The following is a 13,518-nucleotide window of genomic DNA, read 5'->3' as shown; positions in this document are numbered from 1 at the left end:
ACATGATACTTAACCTAACCATTCTTAGATTCATCTAACATGGAGTCCTACGACAAATTGGTAGCAAATCTACTAATGTAGCTGCTCATGCCTTAAGAAACTTCCTTCTCCTCTCTAATGCGTCCACTATGAAAGATGGGCAAGTCTCTTTCAGATCCTTGAAGCCTTGGGTTGCCACAAGAACATCCGTAGCATTGGTATCTGATATTTAAATAAATTCAAGGCAAGCATCCTTAAGCTCATCGCAGTTATGTTGATCAGCTAAAGCCAATGTGGTTGCCACAATGTCCACATTCAGATCCTTGCAAAGAATGCTCTGGAAAACCAGCTTGAGCCTCTCCATGGCATATCTGTCAGCAGCCACCAGTAAAAGCCGGGCCATCTCAGTATCCTCATCCTCGCCACCAGGCAAAGAATTGGTATAGATGAAGTGGAGCAGGGCCCTGAAAACAGCAGGTTGCATGTCCTTGATGGTTATGCACTGCCCCGGCTTGGCCTCCCGCATCGGCCCATAGAGCTCTGCCTTCAGAACGGGCGACCGCATAGCAAGAACGAGCCTATGTGCTTCAATGGTCTCTCCTCCAACACTGAAACTGACATCGAATCCCTCCTTTTCTTCCAACAGCCTGCCAACATGTTCAGTCATGTCAGATGGTGGCATGTCGATCTTGCGGAGCCCCAATTTGGTATCGGTAACATGTGGCTTCTCAAAGACAGTGATGATGCATTCGATCTTCAGGTGATCATCCCTAAGGTACGCAGATCCCTCGATGTCGTTTCGCCTCTTGAACTGAGAAGTCTGTGGAGCAAACTTAGTGATGTCATCGGAGTTGAAAATCCTAGGCTCTGTTTTGTGCACTGAAGATGATAACACTGTGAAGTGGTCCACTAGCCTCAGATCGCAGGACGCCCAGACTTTAGTGCTCTTGCTCAGAAGCACGAGACAAATTGAGATGTAACCTTGGCTTTCTTTTTCGAACCCATCTGGGTAGAAGCGGATGGCCCAGTCGTGGCCGCCGACAGTGAAAATGCCGGACGGTATGAAGCACTAGGGGTCGTTTCCCATGCCCTTGAGCTTGCTGTAACCCAATATATCAAACACATGTGTGCCTTGAGCCACCCCGGCGGTGCACGCGGACACCGTCTTGCATGCCTCCATCTGGTCCCTGGTGACCGGCGACAAGATTGCTGGCCAGAGGAGAAAGAATCGTCGCGACGGAGCCGACACGTGCAAATCTGATCGGTGTGAAAGAAAAGCGCATTAATCCCCGATGGAAAGCAGAAGGAAAAAGATTCAGGATGCGGGGGAGTAGATCGAACCTCCAGATCTCAGCTGGTGACCGTAGATTAAACCCGGGCATGGGCAGCCCGGCCCGACGACCCGGCCCGAAAAACCCGGGCCGGGGTTGACACTCAGGCCGGGCTCGGGCTTTGTTTTGCAGCTCGAAAGGTAGTTTGGGCCGGGCTCGGGCTTCTCTTTTTCTATTTTTCGGGCCGGGCTTTCGGGCCGGGCTCGGACTTGAAATCAGGGAGTATTTCGGGCTTCGGGCCGGGCTCGGGCTTAAGAAATGAAGTTCAGGCTTTTACAAGCCCGGCCCGACGTTTGCCCAGGTTTACCGTAGATGGCGGCGGCGGCGGCGATAGTGAGGACGGCCAGAGAGGAAGCCTCTCAACTTTCCTTTTTCTGTGTGTTTTTTTTTTGGAGGAAGAAGCCGGAGTGACCATAGAGGGACCTGGGGTTTCCGGTCTTCTCGAGACAACGAGAGTCTACTTCCCCAAAATCCAACCGAAGTGGATATATTTTGGAATCGCTTCCCTCTTCCTTCATTTCCTCTTCAATTTTAATATTTTTTTTATAAAAGGAACCCATCAATCCCGATATCATTGTAGAAATCAGACTTTTTTTTTAACATTTTTGCAAAACTTCAGTTGACTGATTTCGATTTGGCTTCAGGTCGTCGGATTCTTTGGTCGAATCTCAGCGCGTGTGTGGATGGAATCAGTAGATTGTTGTTTGTGTCGAGTATATTAGCAATTTTTTAATTGATTTAATCTGAAAATAAATTATGTGCAGGACATTGACAATATTAAACCCGTACTGATATTTGCTCATGTAAGCACGCACTAAACCTATGGCACAAATATATAGTACTTCCAAGACCAAAAAAACAACAACAGAGGGATAAGTGAGTTATACCCTTAAGTTGGCTAGATCGAAGCCGCAGCGGCGGCGTCCTCGGTGGTCTTCTTCTCGTCTTCGATGGGCATGGTGATGACAAAGGCGACGGTGACGTAGTCGAAGTAGCGGACGAAGATGAACAACGGCGAGCAGTCGCGTCGAAGACGCTCCCAAAAACCAAATCGCCCTTCTTCCGGTGCAGGATCGCAAATGGCGGGGTTCTGCAGGTCTGCTCTCTCATACAGTTGTGCACGCGATGGAAGGGATGGGATCACCGGCAACAACAGCAGCAGTGAGCGGAACGACGATGGGTAGTGCATGAGGAGGTAGAGCAGGTGCGATCTGATCTAGGTGAGGCTAGGGTTGCCGACTCCTTCAATATATAGGCGCGGTCTGGTAGGGAGACGTGGGCTAAACCCACAACCGAGTCGGCAATAGCTCATGATCCGACGTCTCAGATTCGAGGCGTGTTCCGCTAATGACTGGTAATTAATGGTCAACTCGTTATCCGTTCTTGACCAGCAAAAGTTAAGCGCGCGCATGACATAGGTCAGTTCGGCTGAATCACGGAACACAACGCACACGGGGGCAAGGCTGGCGGCCGAGGAGGTGTGAAGCGCGCAGGAACCACTTCTCTTCTTTAAGTTTTTTTAATTGTTTGAATTGCTTATCACATTTTAATAGCATGTGAAAGAGGATCCTTTTAAGGTCCAAAACTTCTTATAATTTTGAGGTGATACTAAACTTGCCGCCACCTAGTCTTGACACCCACATGGCCATTTGAGATATTTTGTGAAATATCTTGACCCATTTTTGTTGCCCATATGGACCTAGAGCGCATCCTATATTTCAACAGTTTGTGGGTTTTGGGTCGCAGGTTTTGTTCATTTAGTGCTCCTGACCCGTTTTCCTCGATGTGGGGTAGAGAAGTGACAGGGAGGCTGGTGTCGCTTCGTCGTTCTGCCAGCGTAACATGAAGATGGAGTAGTAAGAGCATCTCTAACAGATCCCGCAAATTCGGCCGTCTGTTGTAATAATCGCCGGTTTGTGGGATCCATTCCGTATCTCCGGCCTGAACAGATTCTTCAAATGCAGTCGTCCTGGATTTTTGGGATCCAGCATCTGTGAGCCCATTTTCTTTATATATATGGGTTTTCGCCTGGTTTTGAAGGATCCCCTTTCCTTTGGCGGCAGGAAATTTTAGGCCCAACCGCTTTCCTCGCAGAAGGCGCCAGGGCTTCCCGAGCTTGATTCCGGCCAAATCTTGCCACCGGCGTCGCACACGAGCTGCTGCACGTTGCCGCCCACCGCCCGCTGTCGCCCGCGATCTAGTGCTGATGTTGTCGTGCGCTGCGTCGTGAGCGAGCTAGCTAGCTAGCAGGCGTTGCGTAATGCACGAGGCTGCAAGCCAATGAGCTAGGTAGCCGCCACCGCCGCCGCATGCGAGCTGCCGCACGTCGTCGTCGTCCGTGAGCTGCCGCACGCCGCCGCCGTCGTAGTCGAGACGGATCCAATTGTAATTTAACACACGTTTTTAGAGGGATTTGCGCAATTTTACCGGAACAACGAAATATTTTACGGGAACAAAGTCATATCTAAATGCGAAAAAATGTTTTGCGGTATCTTTTAAACCGATTTTTGTGGGACAAGGTATACTGGATCTGCTAAAGATGCTCTAAACGGTGGAGGAAGTGGACATACCTACAAGCTACGGCAGGAGGCGAGCTGCGCTGAGAAGCTGGGGAGCCATAGTGAGCGGCGGGGGAGAAAGGGGAGAGGGAGGGGATTGATAGGAGTCCAACGGTGCTCCCCTATCTTGCGCGAACTAGCGGTCGTCGCCTGGCGCGAGCAAGGCACGCCGAGCTTCTCCCTCTCTGCCCCTCCGCTCAGCTCCTTCTCTTCTCGCACTGAAATCTCCGCCTAGCCTTGCTAACTAGCTCCAATGCTGGATTTGATGGCTATGTGATTCCTTCTTATCCAGGAAAATCACTGACTATTGTTGTTGTTTTTCATCAGTTCATTTATTTTTGGACTATCCAGTAATCCAGTTCAAGTCTCACTTGCGGCTTAAAACTGAAGAACTCAACACCAACAGCACTTCTGTACACTCTTCGTTTCATTTTTTTTTGAGAAAACTCTTCGTTTCATTTTAACGAGGCTCACTTCCTCTCAGGACACAGATTGTGTTATTCCCTACTTTGGTAGATATGGAAGGCAAGAAACAACCTTGCCTTCCATTGCTATAGACTTGGTTATAGACTTCGTTATCAACCTTGCCTTCCGGTTGTCCTATAACAAGGTTCAAACGTGAAGAAACACCTATAGACTTGGTTATCAACCTTGCTAAATACTAAGAGTTTTTATTCCACAAAATGCTGACATTGCCAAGACCAGAAGTTAACAAATGGTATTGCACGCTAATGTAGACCATCTGGTATCAAATGCTCCACAAAGGTTACACACGGAAGGAATTTTTTTGCAGAAGATAAAGAGCAAGTGTTACGTGGTTGCAGAGAAGCGCTCCAAATATAGTTAGCAAAGCCGATAAACCAAAAACAAAAGAAAGAGTTTTCGGCCGGTTGCTATAGGACAACTTCCACGCTGTTCTTAGATTCATCTAACACTAGGCTCATCATTCTTACGACAAATTGGTAGCAAATCTACTAATGTAGCTGCTTAAGCCTGACAAGACTTCCTTCTCTTCTCCAATGCTTCCGCTATGAGAGATGGGCAAGTGACATTCAGATCCTTGAAGCCTTGGGTTGCCACCACGGCATCCATCACATTGTCATTTGATATTTTGATAAATTCAAGGCAAGCATCCTTAAGCTTGACGCAGTTATGTTGGTCAGCTAAAGCCAATGTGGTTGACACGGTTTCCGCATTCAGATTCTCGCAAAGAATGCTTTGGCAAATCATCTTGAGCCTCTCCATGGCATATCTGTCCGCGGCCACTAGTAGAAGCCGGGCCATCTCAGTATCATCATCTCCCTCACGATCCTCACGGCCAGGCAAAGAATCAGTGTAGATAAAATGGAGCAGGGCCCTGAAGACGGCAGGCTGCATGTCCTTGATGGTAATGCACTGCCCCGGCCTCGCCTCCCTCATCGGACCATAGAGCTCAGCTTTAAGAACAGGCGACCGCATAGCGAGCACAAACCTATGAGCTTCAATGGTCTCTCCTCCAACAATGAAACGGACATCAAACCCTTCTCTTTCTTCCAGCAGCCTGCCAACATTCTCGGCCATGTCAGATGGTGGCATGTCGATTTTGGGGATTTGGGGGACCGGATTGGCTTGAGTAACATGTGGCTTCTTGAAAACAGTGATGATACATTCGATCGTCAGGCGATCAAACCGAAGGTATGCAGATTCCTCAATCTCGCTTCGCCTTTTGAAACCAGCAAATTGTGGAGCAAACTTACTGACATCGTCAGAGTTAAAAATCCTAGGCCCTGTTTTATGCACCGAAGACGATAATCCGGTGCACTGGTCCACCAGCCTCAGGTCGCAGGACGCCCGGACTTTTGCGCTATTGCTCAAAAGCTCGAGAAAAACTGTGATGTGATTAGGGCATGCGCTGCCGTGCCCATCAGGATAGAAGCGGATGGCCCAGTCGTACCCGCCTACAGTGAAAATTCCAGACAGTATGTGGCTGTCTTCGTCGTTGCCCATGCCCCTATGCTTGCTGTAACCCATGATATCAAACACATGTGTCCCTTGAGCCGCAACTGCGGTACAGATGGACATCGTCTTGCATTCCTCCATCTGGTGACAGGCAGGAAGATCACCGGCCGAAGGGAAAAGAGTCGTCGCACCGGCTCCACCGCGTGCTAATCGGCGGTACTGAGGACGGCCGGAGAGGAAGCCGACTCAACTTTCCTTTTCCTTTTCCTTTTCTTGCGGAGGAAGAAGGCGAAGTGACCACCGAGTTTCTGGTCGCGATCGAGAGTCTATTTTTCCAAACCCACGCAACCGAAGTTGTTGGAATTATATAATCACAACGTACCCTCCAGCTGGTGGTGTCCGGTTCGTGTACGAGCATCTGTCCGACTAGTGCTAGAGTTAGTCTAGAAGTAGCGTATAGCTTAGCTTGTACAATTATTTTTTGGGCAAGTCTAGCGAGCGGCCGGCTGCTCGGTAGCCGTCCCGAGCGGCCGGTCTAAATTCTAAATCGTGTGTGCGCACTATTTATCCGAGCCGAGCGGCCCACTAGAGTCAGGTGCTTTTTTGTCCCCTCAGCTGCCGCCCAGTCCAGTCTTCCTCTCCCGTGATTCACTCCCCACCCACCGCGGCGACATGGCCGCCGCCCTCACGCACCGCCGGCCTCGTCTCCGCCGCCACCCTCGCCCTCTCCCCTCGCCTTCCTCCCTACCTAGGCCGCAGACCTAGCTGTCCATGGCGTTCCCCTCCTACTTCTCTATAAGGGTTAGGGTTTGTGGTCGGAGCGCCTGGCCGACCGACGATGGACGCCCACGATGAAGGTCTCCTCTCCATGGATCCGCGACGCCATGGAGCTCTATCAAGTGCCTCCCCATTCCTCTCCTCTCTCTCCCTTCGATTCGGTTCGATTTGGATGCGGTCTCCTCATGTTTGTTACTTTGTTCGTGTTCCTGCTGCAGGACGCATACCCATGGATCCATAAGGATCTCAACCGAATCAACCTGGAGAAGCTGTGGTTCTTGTACCTTCCCGACGCCATGGAGCTTCCCTTTGCGCTGCTCACGACCCCATCACCTCTTCGCGTGCCTCGACTGGAAGGCTCCTCTCCCCTTCGATTTTTTTGTCTTCTTCCCTTCCATTTTCCCGATGTGTTTTACTTCACCAGACATACGCAGCAACAATGACTCAGTCGATGCAGGGATCCATGAGGATCTCAATTGAATCAACCTGGAAAACCTGGCCCTTTTTGCCGCTTATGTCAACTGATTCCAGCTCCATACTCCATCAGTTCGGTCGCTGATTTTCATGTGATGCATTCTATTCCAGGAAACGTGTAAACTTGGTTGTCAACTTCATTGCAATGCAATGTAATCTTGCTTAGGTAGGTGGGTGTCCAGGAGCATGCACATCTTCTCAACGAGCAAAATGGGATCGGATGGATTGGCTCTCGACCTGGATGTCGTGTTGCTGAGAAGCACGCCTCTCCACAGGCGCTCGTGATGCTGCTTTTTCTCGATGGTGCTAACATACGTGAGGGATTCCGATGAGGTGTGACTTGCCGGAGTTTTGTTTAGGTTGGAGGTTTTTTTGGTAGAACATGGTTGTACTAAGTTGGTTGTGGTAGTAGTATAAGTTGGATATGACTACTGGAAAATTGCACAACAGAACGGCACTAAGTTGGCTAGACGATGTTTTTGCTTAAATTGATGATCTATTTTTTAGTCAAATTTTTTTGTTGGCATTCGGAGTAGTTATAGTTGCACATATAGTAGTTTTCAATTGGATATGAGCATTGAAAAGTTGCACAACACAACCATACTAAGTTCGTTAGGTGACGTCTCGCACCCGATGTTGTAAGCTCAACCAACTACTGCTGTAAATTGGAAACATGTCGATGCTACAAGCAGGCCGCATGACATGCACGGATAGGAAAAAAGTTACACATTGACCGTTAGTCAATTGGTCGGGGCGGCAACGAAGTTCACAACGACTGGTACATGGTTGGCCATAGCAGCAGGCAAAGTTGCACACGACTGGATATGTAATTGGCCGGGGCAACATATGAAGTAGCAAATCTTACTCGCAAGGGTAGCTGAGGTGGTGAAAAACTCTTGTTGGTATAGTATCATACACAATTGCAGGAGTTGCACATGCGCGACGACATAGTCGTACACACATGACCACAAAGTTGCACACACTCGTTGGCGTAGATCTTGCACACGGTCGCAAAGCTGTACACACTCGTTGATGTAGTAGCTCACAAGCGCGGCTGGAGAGTTGCACACTCGTCCACATGTGCGGCTATGCCGTCGAGAGTGTGCAACTCCGCGGTCATGTGTGAGAACCTCCCGCGGTAATTTATGTGCGACTATGCCGACGAGATTGTGCAACTCTGTGGTCATGCATGTGCAACTATGCCGCCGAGAGTATGCAACTCCACGGCCATGTGTGAGCACCTCCCACGACAATTCATGTGCAACTACGCGGACGAGATTGTGCAACTATGTGGCCATGCATGTGCGACTATGCCGACGAGAATGTGCAACTCCGTGTCCGGGCATGAGAACCTACCACAACAATTCATGTGCGACTATGCCGACAATATTGTGAAACTATGTGGTCGTTCATGTTCGACTATGCCGACGAGAGTGTGCAACTCTGCGGCCATGCATGAGCACCTCCCGCGGCAATTCATGTGCGACTATGCTGACGAGATTGTGCAACTCTGTGGCCATGCATGTGCAACTATGCCGCCGAAAATGTGCAACTCCACCTCCATTCGTGAGCACCTCCCGCGGCAATTCATGTGCAACTATGCAGACGAACATGTGTGAACGCATTTAATTCAGATTTAAAAAATTTAGAAAAGCCATAACTTTTGAACGAAAAGTCGAAATTAAGATCCGCTTTCACTGCTGAAATCCTCGCGATGTGCTCTTCGAAACTAATCCCACATGGATATGTTTCGATAAACTTTTTTTTGTGCAATTTTGTCCCCGTTTTGTGTAACTGGCTAGTTGTTGATGTGCAACTACCTAATAGTCGATGTGCAAATTTTTCTTTATCCATGGATGTGCAGTTTTCAATGATGACACCTCACCTCAAACTACCCACTATCAAGTGAGATGTGCAACTATGTCTACTGCCCCCAGCCAACCGCTTAGTAGTCGATGTGCAACTTTTCTCCTCTGGTTGGAAGTGCAATTTTTACTGTTTGCTACCTCGGCCAATTGCCAAGCAGTGGATGTGCAACTTCGAAAATTGTCCTCCCAGCCAACTACCTAACGGTTGATGTGCATATGTAACTTTCCTCATATCCGTGGATGTGTAGTTTTTCATTGCTAGCACCCCTTTCCATCCAATCCAGCTAGTGAGATGTGCATCTTGATGGTCTCACCTATAAACATTAATGTGTGTGTAACTAGACTACATTACCACGCCAACTGAGTATATGTGTGTAACTAGTCCTGCCAACTAAACATTAATGTGTGTGCAACAAGATTACATTGTCACGCCAACTAAGCATATGTGTGTGCCAATAGTTTTGCCAACTAAACATCAATGTGTGTGCAACTAGACTACATTGCCGCGCCAACTGAGTATATGTGTGTGTAACTAGTCCTGCCAACTAAACATCAATGTGTGTGCAACTAGACTACATTACAAGTCGACTGAGCATATCTGTGTGCAACTAGTTTTCCTGCCAACTAAACATTATTGTATGTGCAAGTAGACTGCATTACAAGCCAACAAACATCATCGTGTGTGCAATTAGTTCTCCTGTCAACTGAACATCAATGTGTGTGTAACTAAATTAAATTATAAGCCAACTAAACATCAATGTGTGTGTAACTAGTCTTCCTGCCAACTAATAAACTACTCCTAGTAATTTGTACTAGTGCAAATTATTGGAATCATTATCGGGGCTTTTGGCTGTTGTTAACACAAATACTTGGACGAACGGGTATTCGTTTGACGAATTCGAGCCTGCAGCGCTGCTGCTCTGGCTCCACGGCCGTCGTCTCCCGAGCGACCTGCTAGCCACGCTGCTCCGGCTCCATGGCCGGTGTCTCCATTCTCTAGCAGCCGTCGTCTTGCTCCAGATCGAGGACAAGCTCATTTCCCCCTCCTGTATCCGTGCCTCCTCCGGCCACTCCTGCTACATCCAAGCCCGTTCTTCCTCCTCTCCCAACCGCTGCAGCACGCCTAGAACTCACGGCGCCCGCTGCTCCCTTCCCCCTTCCTTCGTCCAGAGCAACCTTTGCCCTCCACCCAGCCTCAACAAATCTGATACGGGTGGGTACGCGGCCACCATATCCCGTGTGTACGCGAGCGGCGGCGCTCGTCCCCTAGTTGCGGCGGCCGGCGCGAGAGGATTGGAGGCGGCCGGCGCGAGAGGATTGGAGGCGGCCGGCGCGAGGTGGTGGCGGCCGACGCAAGGGGGACGGGGACGAAGGTTGCGGAAGGGATAGATAGCGACAAATCCTAGTCGTTGTGTGGTTGAGAGCACCCGACCAGGTAGCACCTGGTCCACGCGTGTGGCGATTTGGGTCAGGATCGAGCGGCCAGGAGCCGGCCGCTCGTTCTGTCTATTTAATGGCCGGCCGCTTTTTAGATTTCAGGTTATTTTTTTGAGGGAAGCTTGTACAACTATTTATATGCACGTACCCTGACTTGTGCTTCTGGTGGGCTGGCCGCTAGCTGTGTGCGTGTGTGAAGTGTATTACAGTAGTATAGTTGATTTCACGACTCGATCAAGGTTGCCAGGTTGACTCTGGCTACACTAGTACGTCTGTACGTGGATGTGCTAGCTTTCAACGTGTGCATCACGACGTAAATTTTTTCCTCCAGTAGATGAGTAACCGTTGCTTCGGTTGTTGTCTTAACGTCCTTGAGCACCGACGTCGCCGGAAAGTACTAGGTGTTGGGGCTGGGCCAACAAGTGACACCTGAAGAAAATCCATAGTCATCTCTAAGAAAGGCCGTGCGCCCAGGAATAACATCCACCTTCCCCCACCTGCAAGCGACCTAGGGGGCAGGGACCCTAGTGGCCCGTGGAGGACGCCTCCTCTCTCTCTCCTCTCCTGCCACTGCCGGGCAAAGCCCGATCGGCGGTGGGGCATCTTCTCCTTCCGCTCGGTGCCATTGGCCAGAGACGCGCTACAGGCGGAGGACACAACGACATGGTCATAGGGGTCTGGCCGGGGCATGGAGGGCCTCACGGCGCTGGTTCCTGCCTGTGGCGGTGGCGGCGCCAGGGCTGAGCTCGTCCCAGATCTGAAGCCTTGTGGCTGCTAGTGGGTCCGGGCGGTTGTGCTGCTTTGGCAACGCGTGGCTGGCAGCCGGTGCTGCGTTGGCTCTGCCCGTGTCTTGTTGGCCAGCGAACGACGGTGGCATAGGTCTGTCGTTGTGCCGGTTATGTGCCTTTGGCGGCTGTGATCCGGCTGGCAGCGCAGGGTGGTGGTGATCTCCCTTCTCCTGATTCAATGGTTCACTAGTTAGTTTTCATGACAAGAACGCTGACATTAGGGCTAGATTAACGAGTTACTCAGCTCATTAAGGCTAGGCTCGTTAAGCTCATTAAGCTTAACGAGCAAAAAATCTTGTTTGGCTTGTTAAGCTCGTGAGCATTTGAGAGCGCTTGTTAACAGATTACGACGTGTTATAGCCTATGGTATGAGGGTGTGGGTGCAACTTTTATAAGGAATATGATGACTACAGGAGGAGGTAAGCTAGTTTGGTTCCTCCTATGGGATGGGATGAATCAATTGGATTGAGTAGATGAGTTGATGTACCATGAAATGTTGCCACGTGAGACAATGTGTTGTGATGAGCTTAACGAGTTTCTCATGAAAGTTGTAGCGTAGGTCGAGCTCCATGGCACCCCATATATCTAGCCATCCATTTTCTGCATCGCGATTCGTGCAGACACTTTTTTTCTCTTAAACGAAACAACATATGAACTTCAAACTTTGCAGCCGGTAGAGAGAAGAATGTTCCTCCTAAAATTCATATATTTGTATGGCTTCTTTCTCATAACAAGCTACTTAGTAGGCATTTTGTATGGCTTCTTTCTCATAACAAGCTACTTAGTAGGCATAACCTTGTCAAAATACATCATTTAGATGATACTTTTCTGCTCTGAAGGAGAATCATGCATTCATGTGTTTTTTTTACTGCTTTGTTGTTGTTGAAGTTTGGAAGATTATCAGCTCTCTTATATTACTGGCATTGATGCCCGTATTACTTATGAAAATGTGGCTAGATGGTGGGTTAGCAACAATAGAACGAAGCCAATAATCTTGTTCATGCTGCTACTCTTTGGGTTATTTAGAGATGCATAAATGACATCTTCTTTAACAATAGCACTTGGCTTGGTTTACAGGTGATCCCGAGGAAGATTGCAGTAGCATGCTCTCAATGAAAGATCCTGTGTGTGGAAGGCGCAAAAAGGCGCGTGAAGGAGATTACTACTTCGCTTGGGGTGGCTGCCAGAAGCTCTCCCTTGATGATGTGGCTAGAGCCAGGCTGAGGAAGGAGCTATGGCGGGATTACTCTCTGAAGATTGATTCATCTTATTCCCTTCCCCTGTTTTCTTTCTTTGTTAAATATAAGTTGTAGTACTCTGGAAGTCTGGATCCTCGCTCTTGTTGCCTTTGAACTAACTTGCTTTTAGTGTAGTTTGTAGTTAGCCAGGGTCGGCACTCAGTCCTCCCTCGCGTGATGTAACTGACACCGTGGTGTGGTTCCGTTTCAATGAAACGGAGCCGGGGCAGGAGCCCTTTTCCTTTAAAAAAAATAGGGAGCCTGTAAGTTGTTTCATACTTATATATTGCTATAGCGGCTCTGTCAGACTAGTGTTTTTTCTATGCACCATAATAGTAGCAATTATTTTGGAGATTGACTGATTTTGACGATTCTACTGGAGTTACTCCAACCTCATAGCGATCAGTGAGTCGTTGTGGACGCATCACGGCATCAGGTGGCGTGTATCCTTTCTCTGTGTGTTTTAACAACCTGAACTTCCCAAAGACCAAAGTGGCTACAAGATGATAAACCAACACAAGCTCCAGACCATAGTCTCAAACATGCATTTACCGGCAACACGCAATTGATATTGTACTTGTACACGCAACCTAGAAAAACATATGCATCCAACCCAGAATTCAAACATTTATGCTGAAGCAATTCGGTTCAAACCTCACTTTTGTTTTTTACGGGGTCGGTTCAAATCTCACTTGGGACTTAAAACCGAGGAACTTGACAGCAACAACACTATTCACCTCATTTTTAACGAGGCTCACTTTCTCGTTATTACCGAAAGAGGAAATAGGATTCAGCACAGCTTTTCCAACCTATTTATACAGAAATTACAGCGGCAACAACAGAAATTACCACATGGTGAGCAACTGACACTAGTCTAACAATTCCTTCTTTGGCAGATTTCGAAGGCAAGAAACACCCAGAGATTTCATGGTAAAGAAACGCCTATAGACTGAATGCGGAATACCGAATGGCTTGGAGGTACACCACGGCATAATTATTTTAGAAAACCTCAAACTTGTCAACAGCCTTAATTTCGAGAATAGCATTTTGCCGTGTTTAATCATGTTTTCACTCTTATAGATGAGACCATCGTGGCATTGCTTGCGCGTGTAGGCCATCTGGGTATCAAA

The 13,518-nt window shown here is 48.7% G+C and overlaps 1 protein-coding gene and 1 pseudogene across 1 annotated transcript; both read right to left on the bottom strand.

Moving 5' to 3' along the window:
* Positions 1 to 85: 85 nt before the first annotated feature.
* On the bottom strand, positions 86 to 1,159 carry LOC123117293 (BTB/POZ and MATH domain-containing protein 1-like; annotated as a pseudogene).
* Positions 1,160 to 4,649: 3,490 nt separating this feature from the next.
* On the bottom strand, positions 4,650 to 6,123 carry LOC123117292 (BTB/POZ and MATH domain-containing protein 1-like). Its single transcript, XM_044538071.1, has one exon. The coding sequence runs from the start codon at positions 5,945 to 5,947 to the stop codon at positions 4,856 to 4,858; it is 1,092 nt and encodes a 363-aa protein (XP_044394006.1). The 5' UTR covers positions 5,948 to 6,123; the 3' UTR covers positions 4,650 to 4,855.
* Between the last annotated feature and the right edge of the window lie 7,395 nt (positions 6,124 to 13,518).

This window comes from Triticum aestivum, chromosome 5B (assembly GCF_018294505.1).
Source record: "Triticum aestivum cultivar Chinese Spring chromosome 5B, IWGSC CS RefSeq v2.1, whole genome shotgun sequence".
NCBI lineage: Eukaryota > Viridiplantae > Streptophyta > Magnoliopsida > Poales > Poaceae > Triticum > Triticum aestivum.
This window is presented reverse-complemented; position numbering and strand designations above follow the sequence as displayed.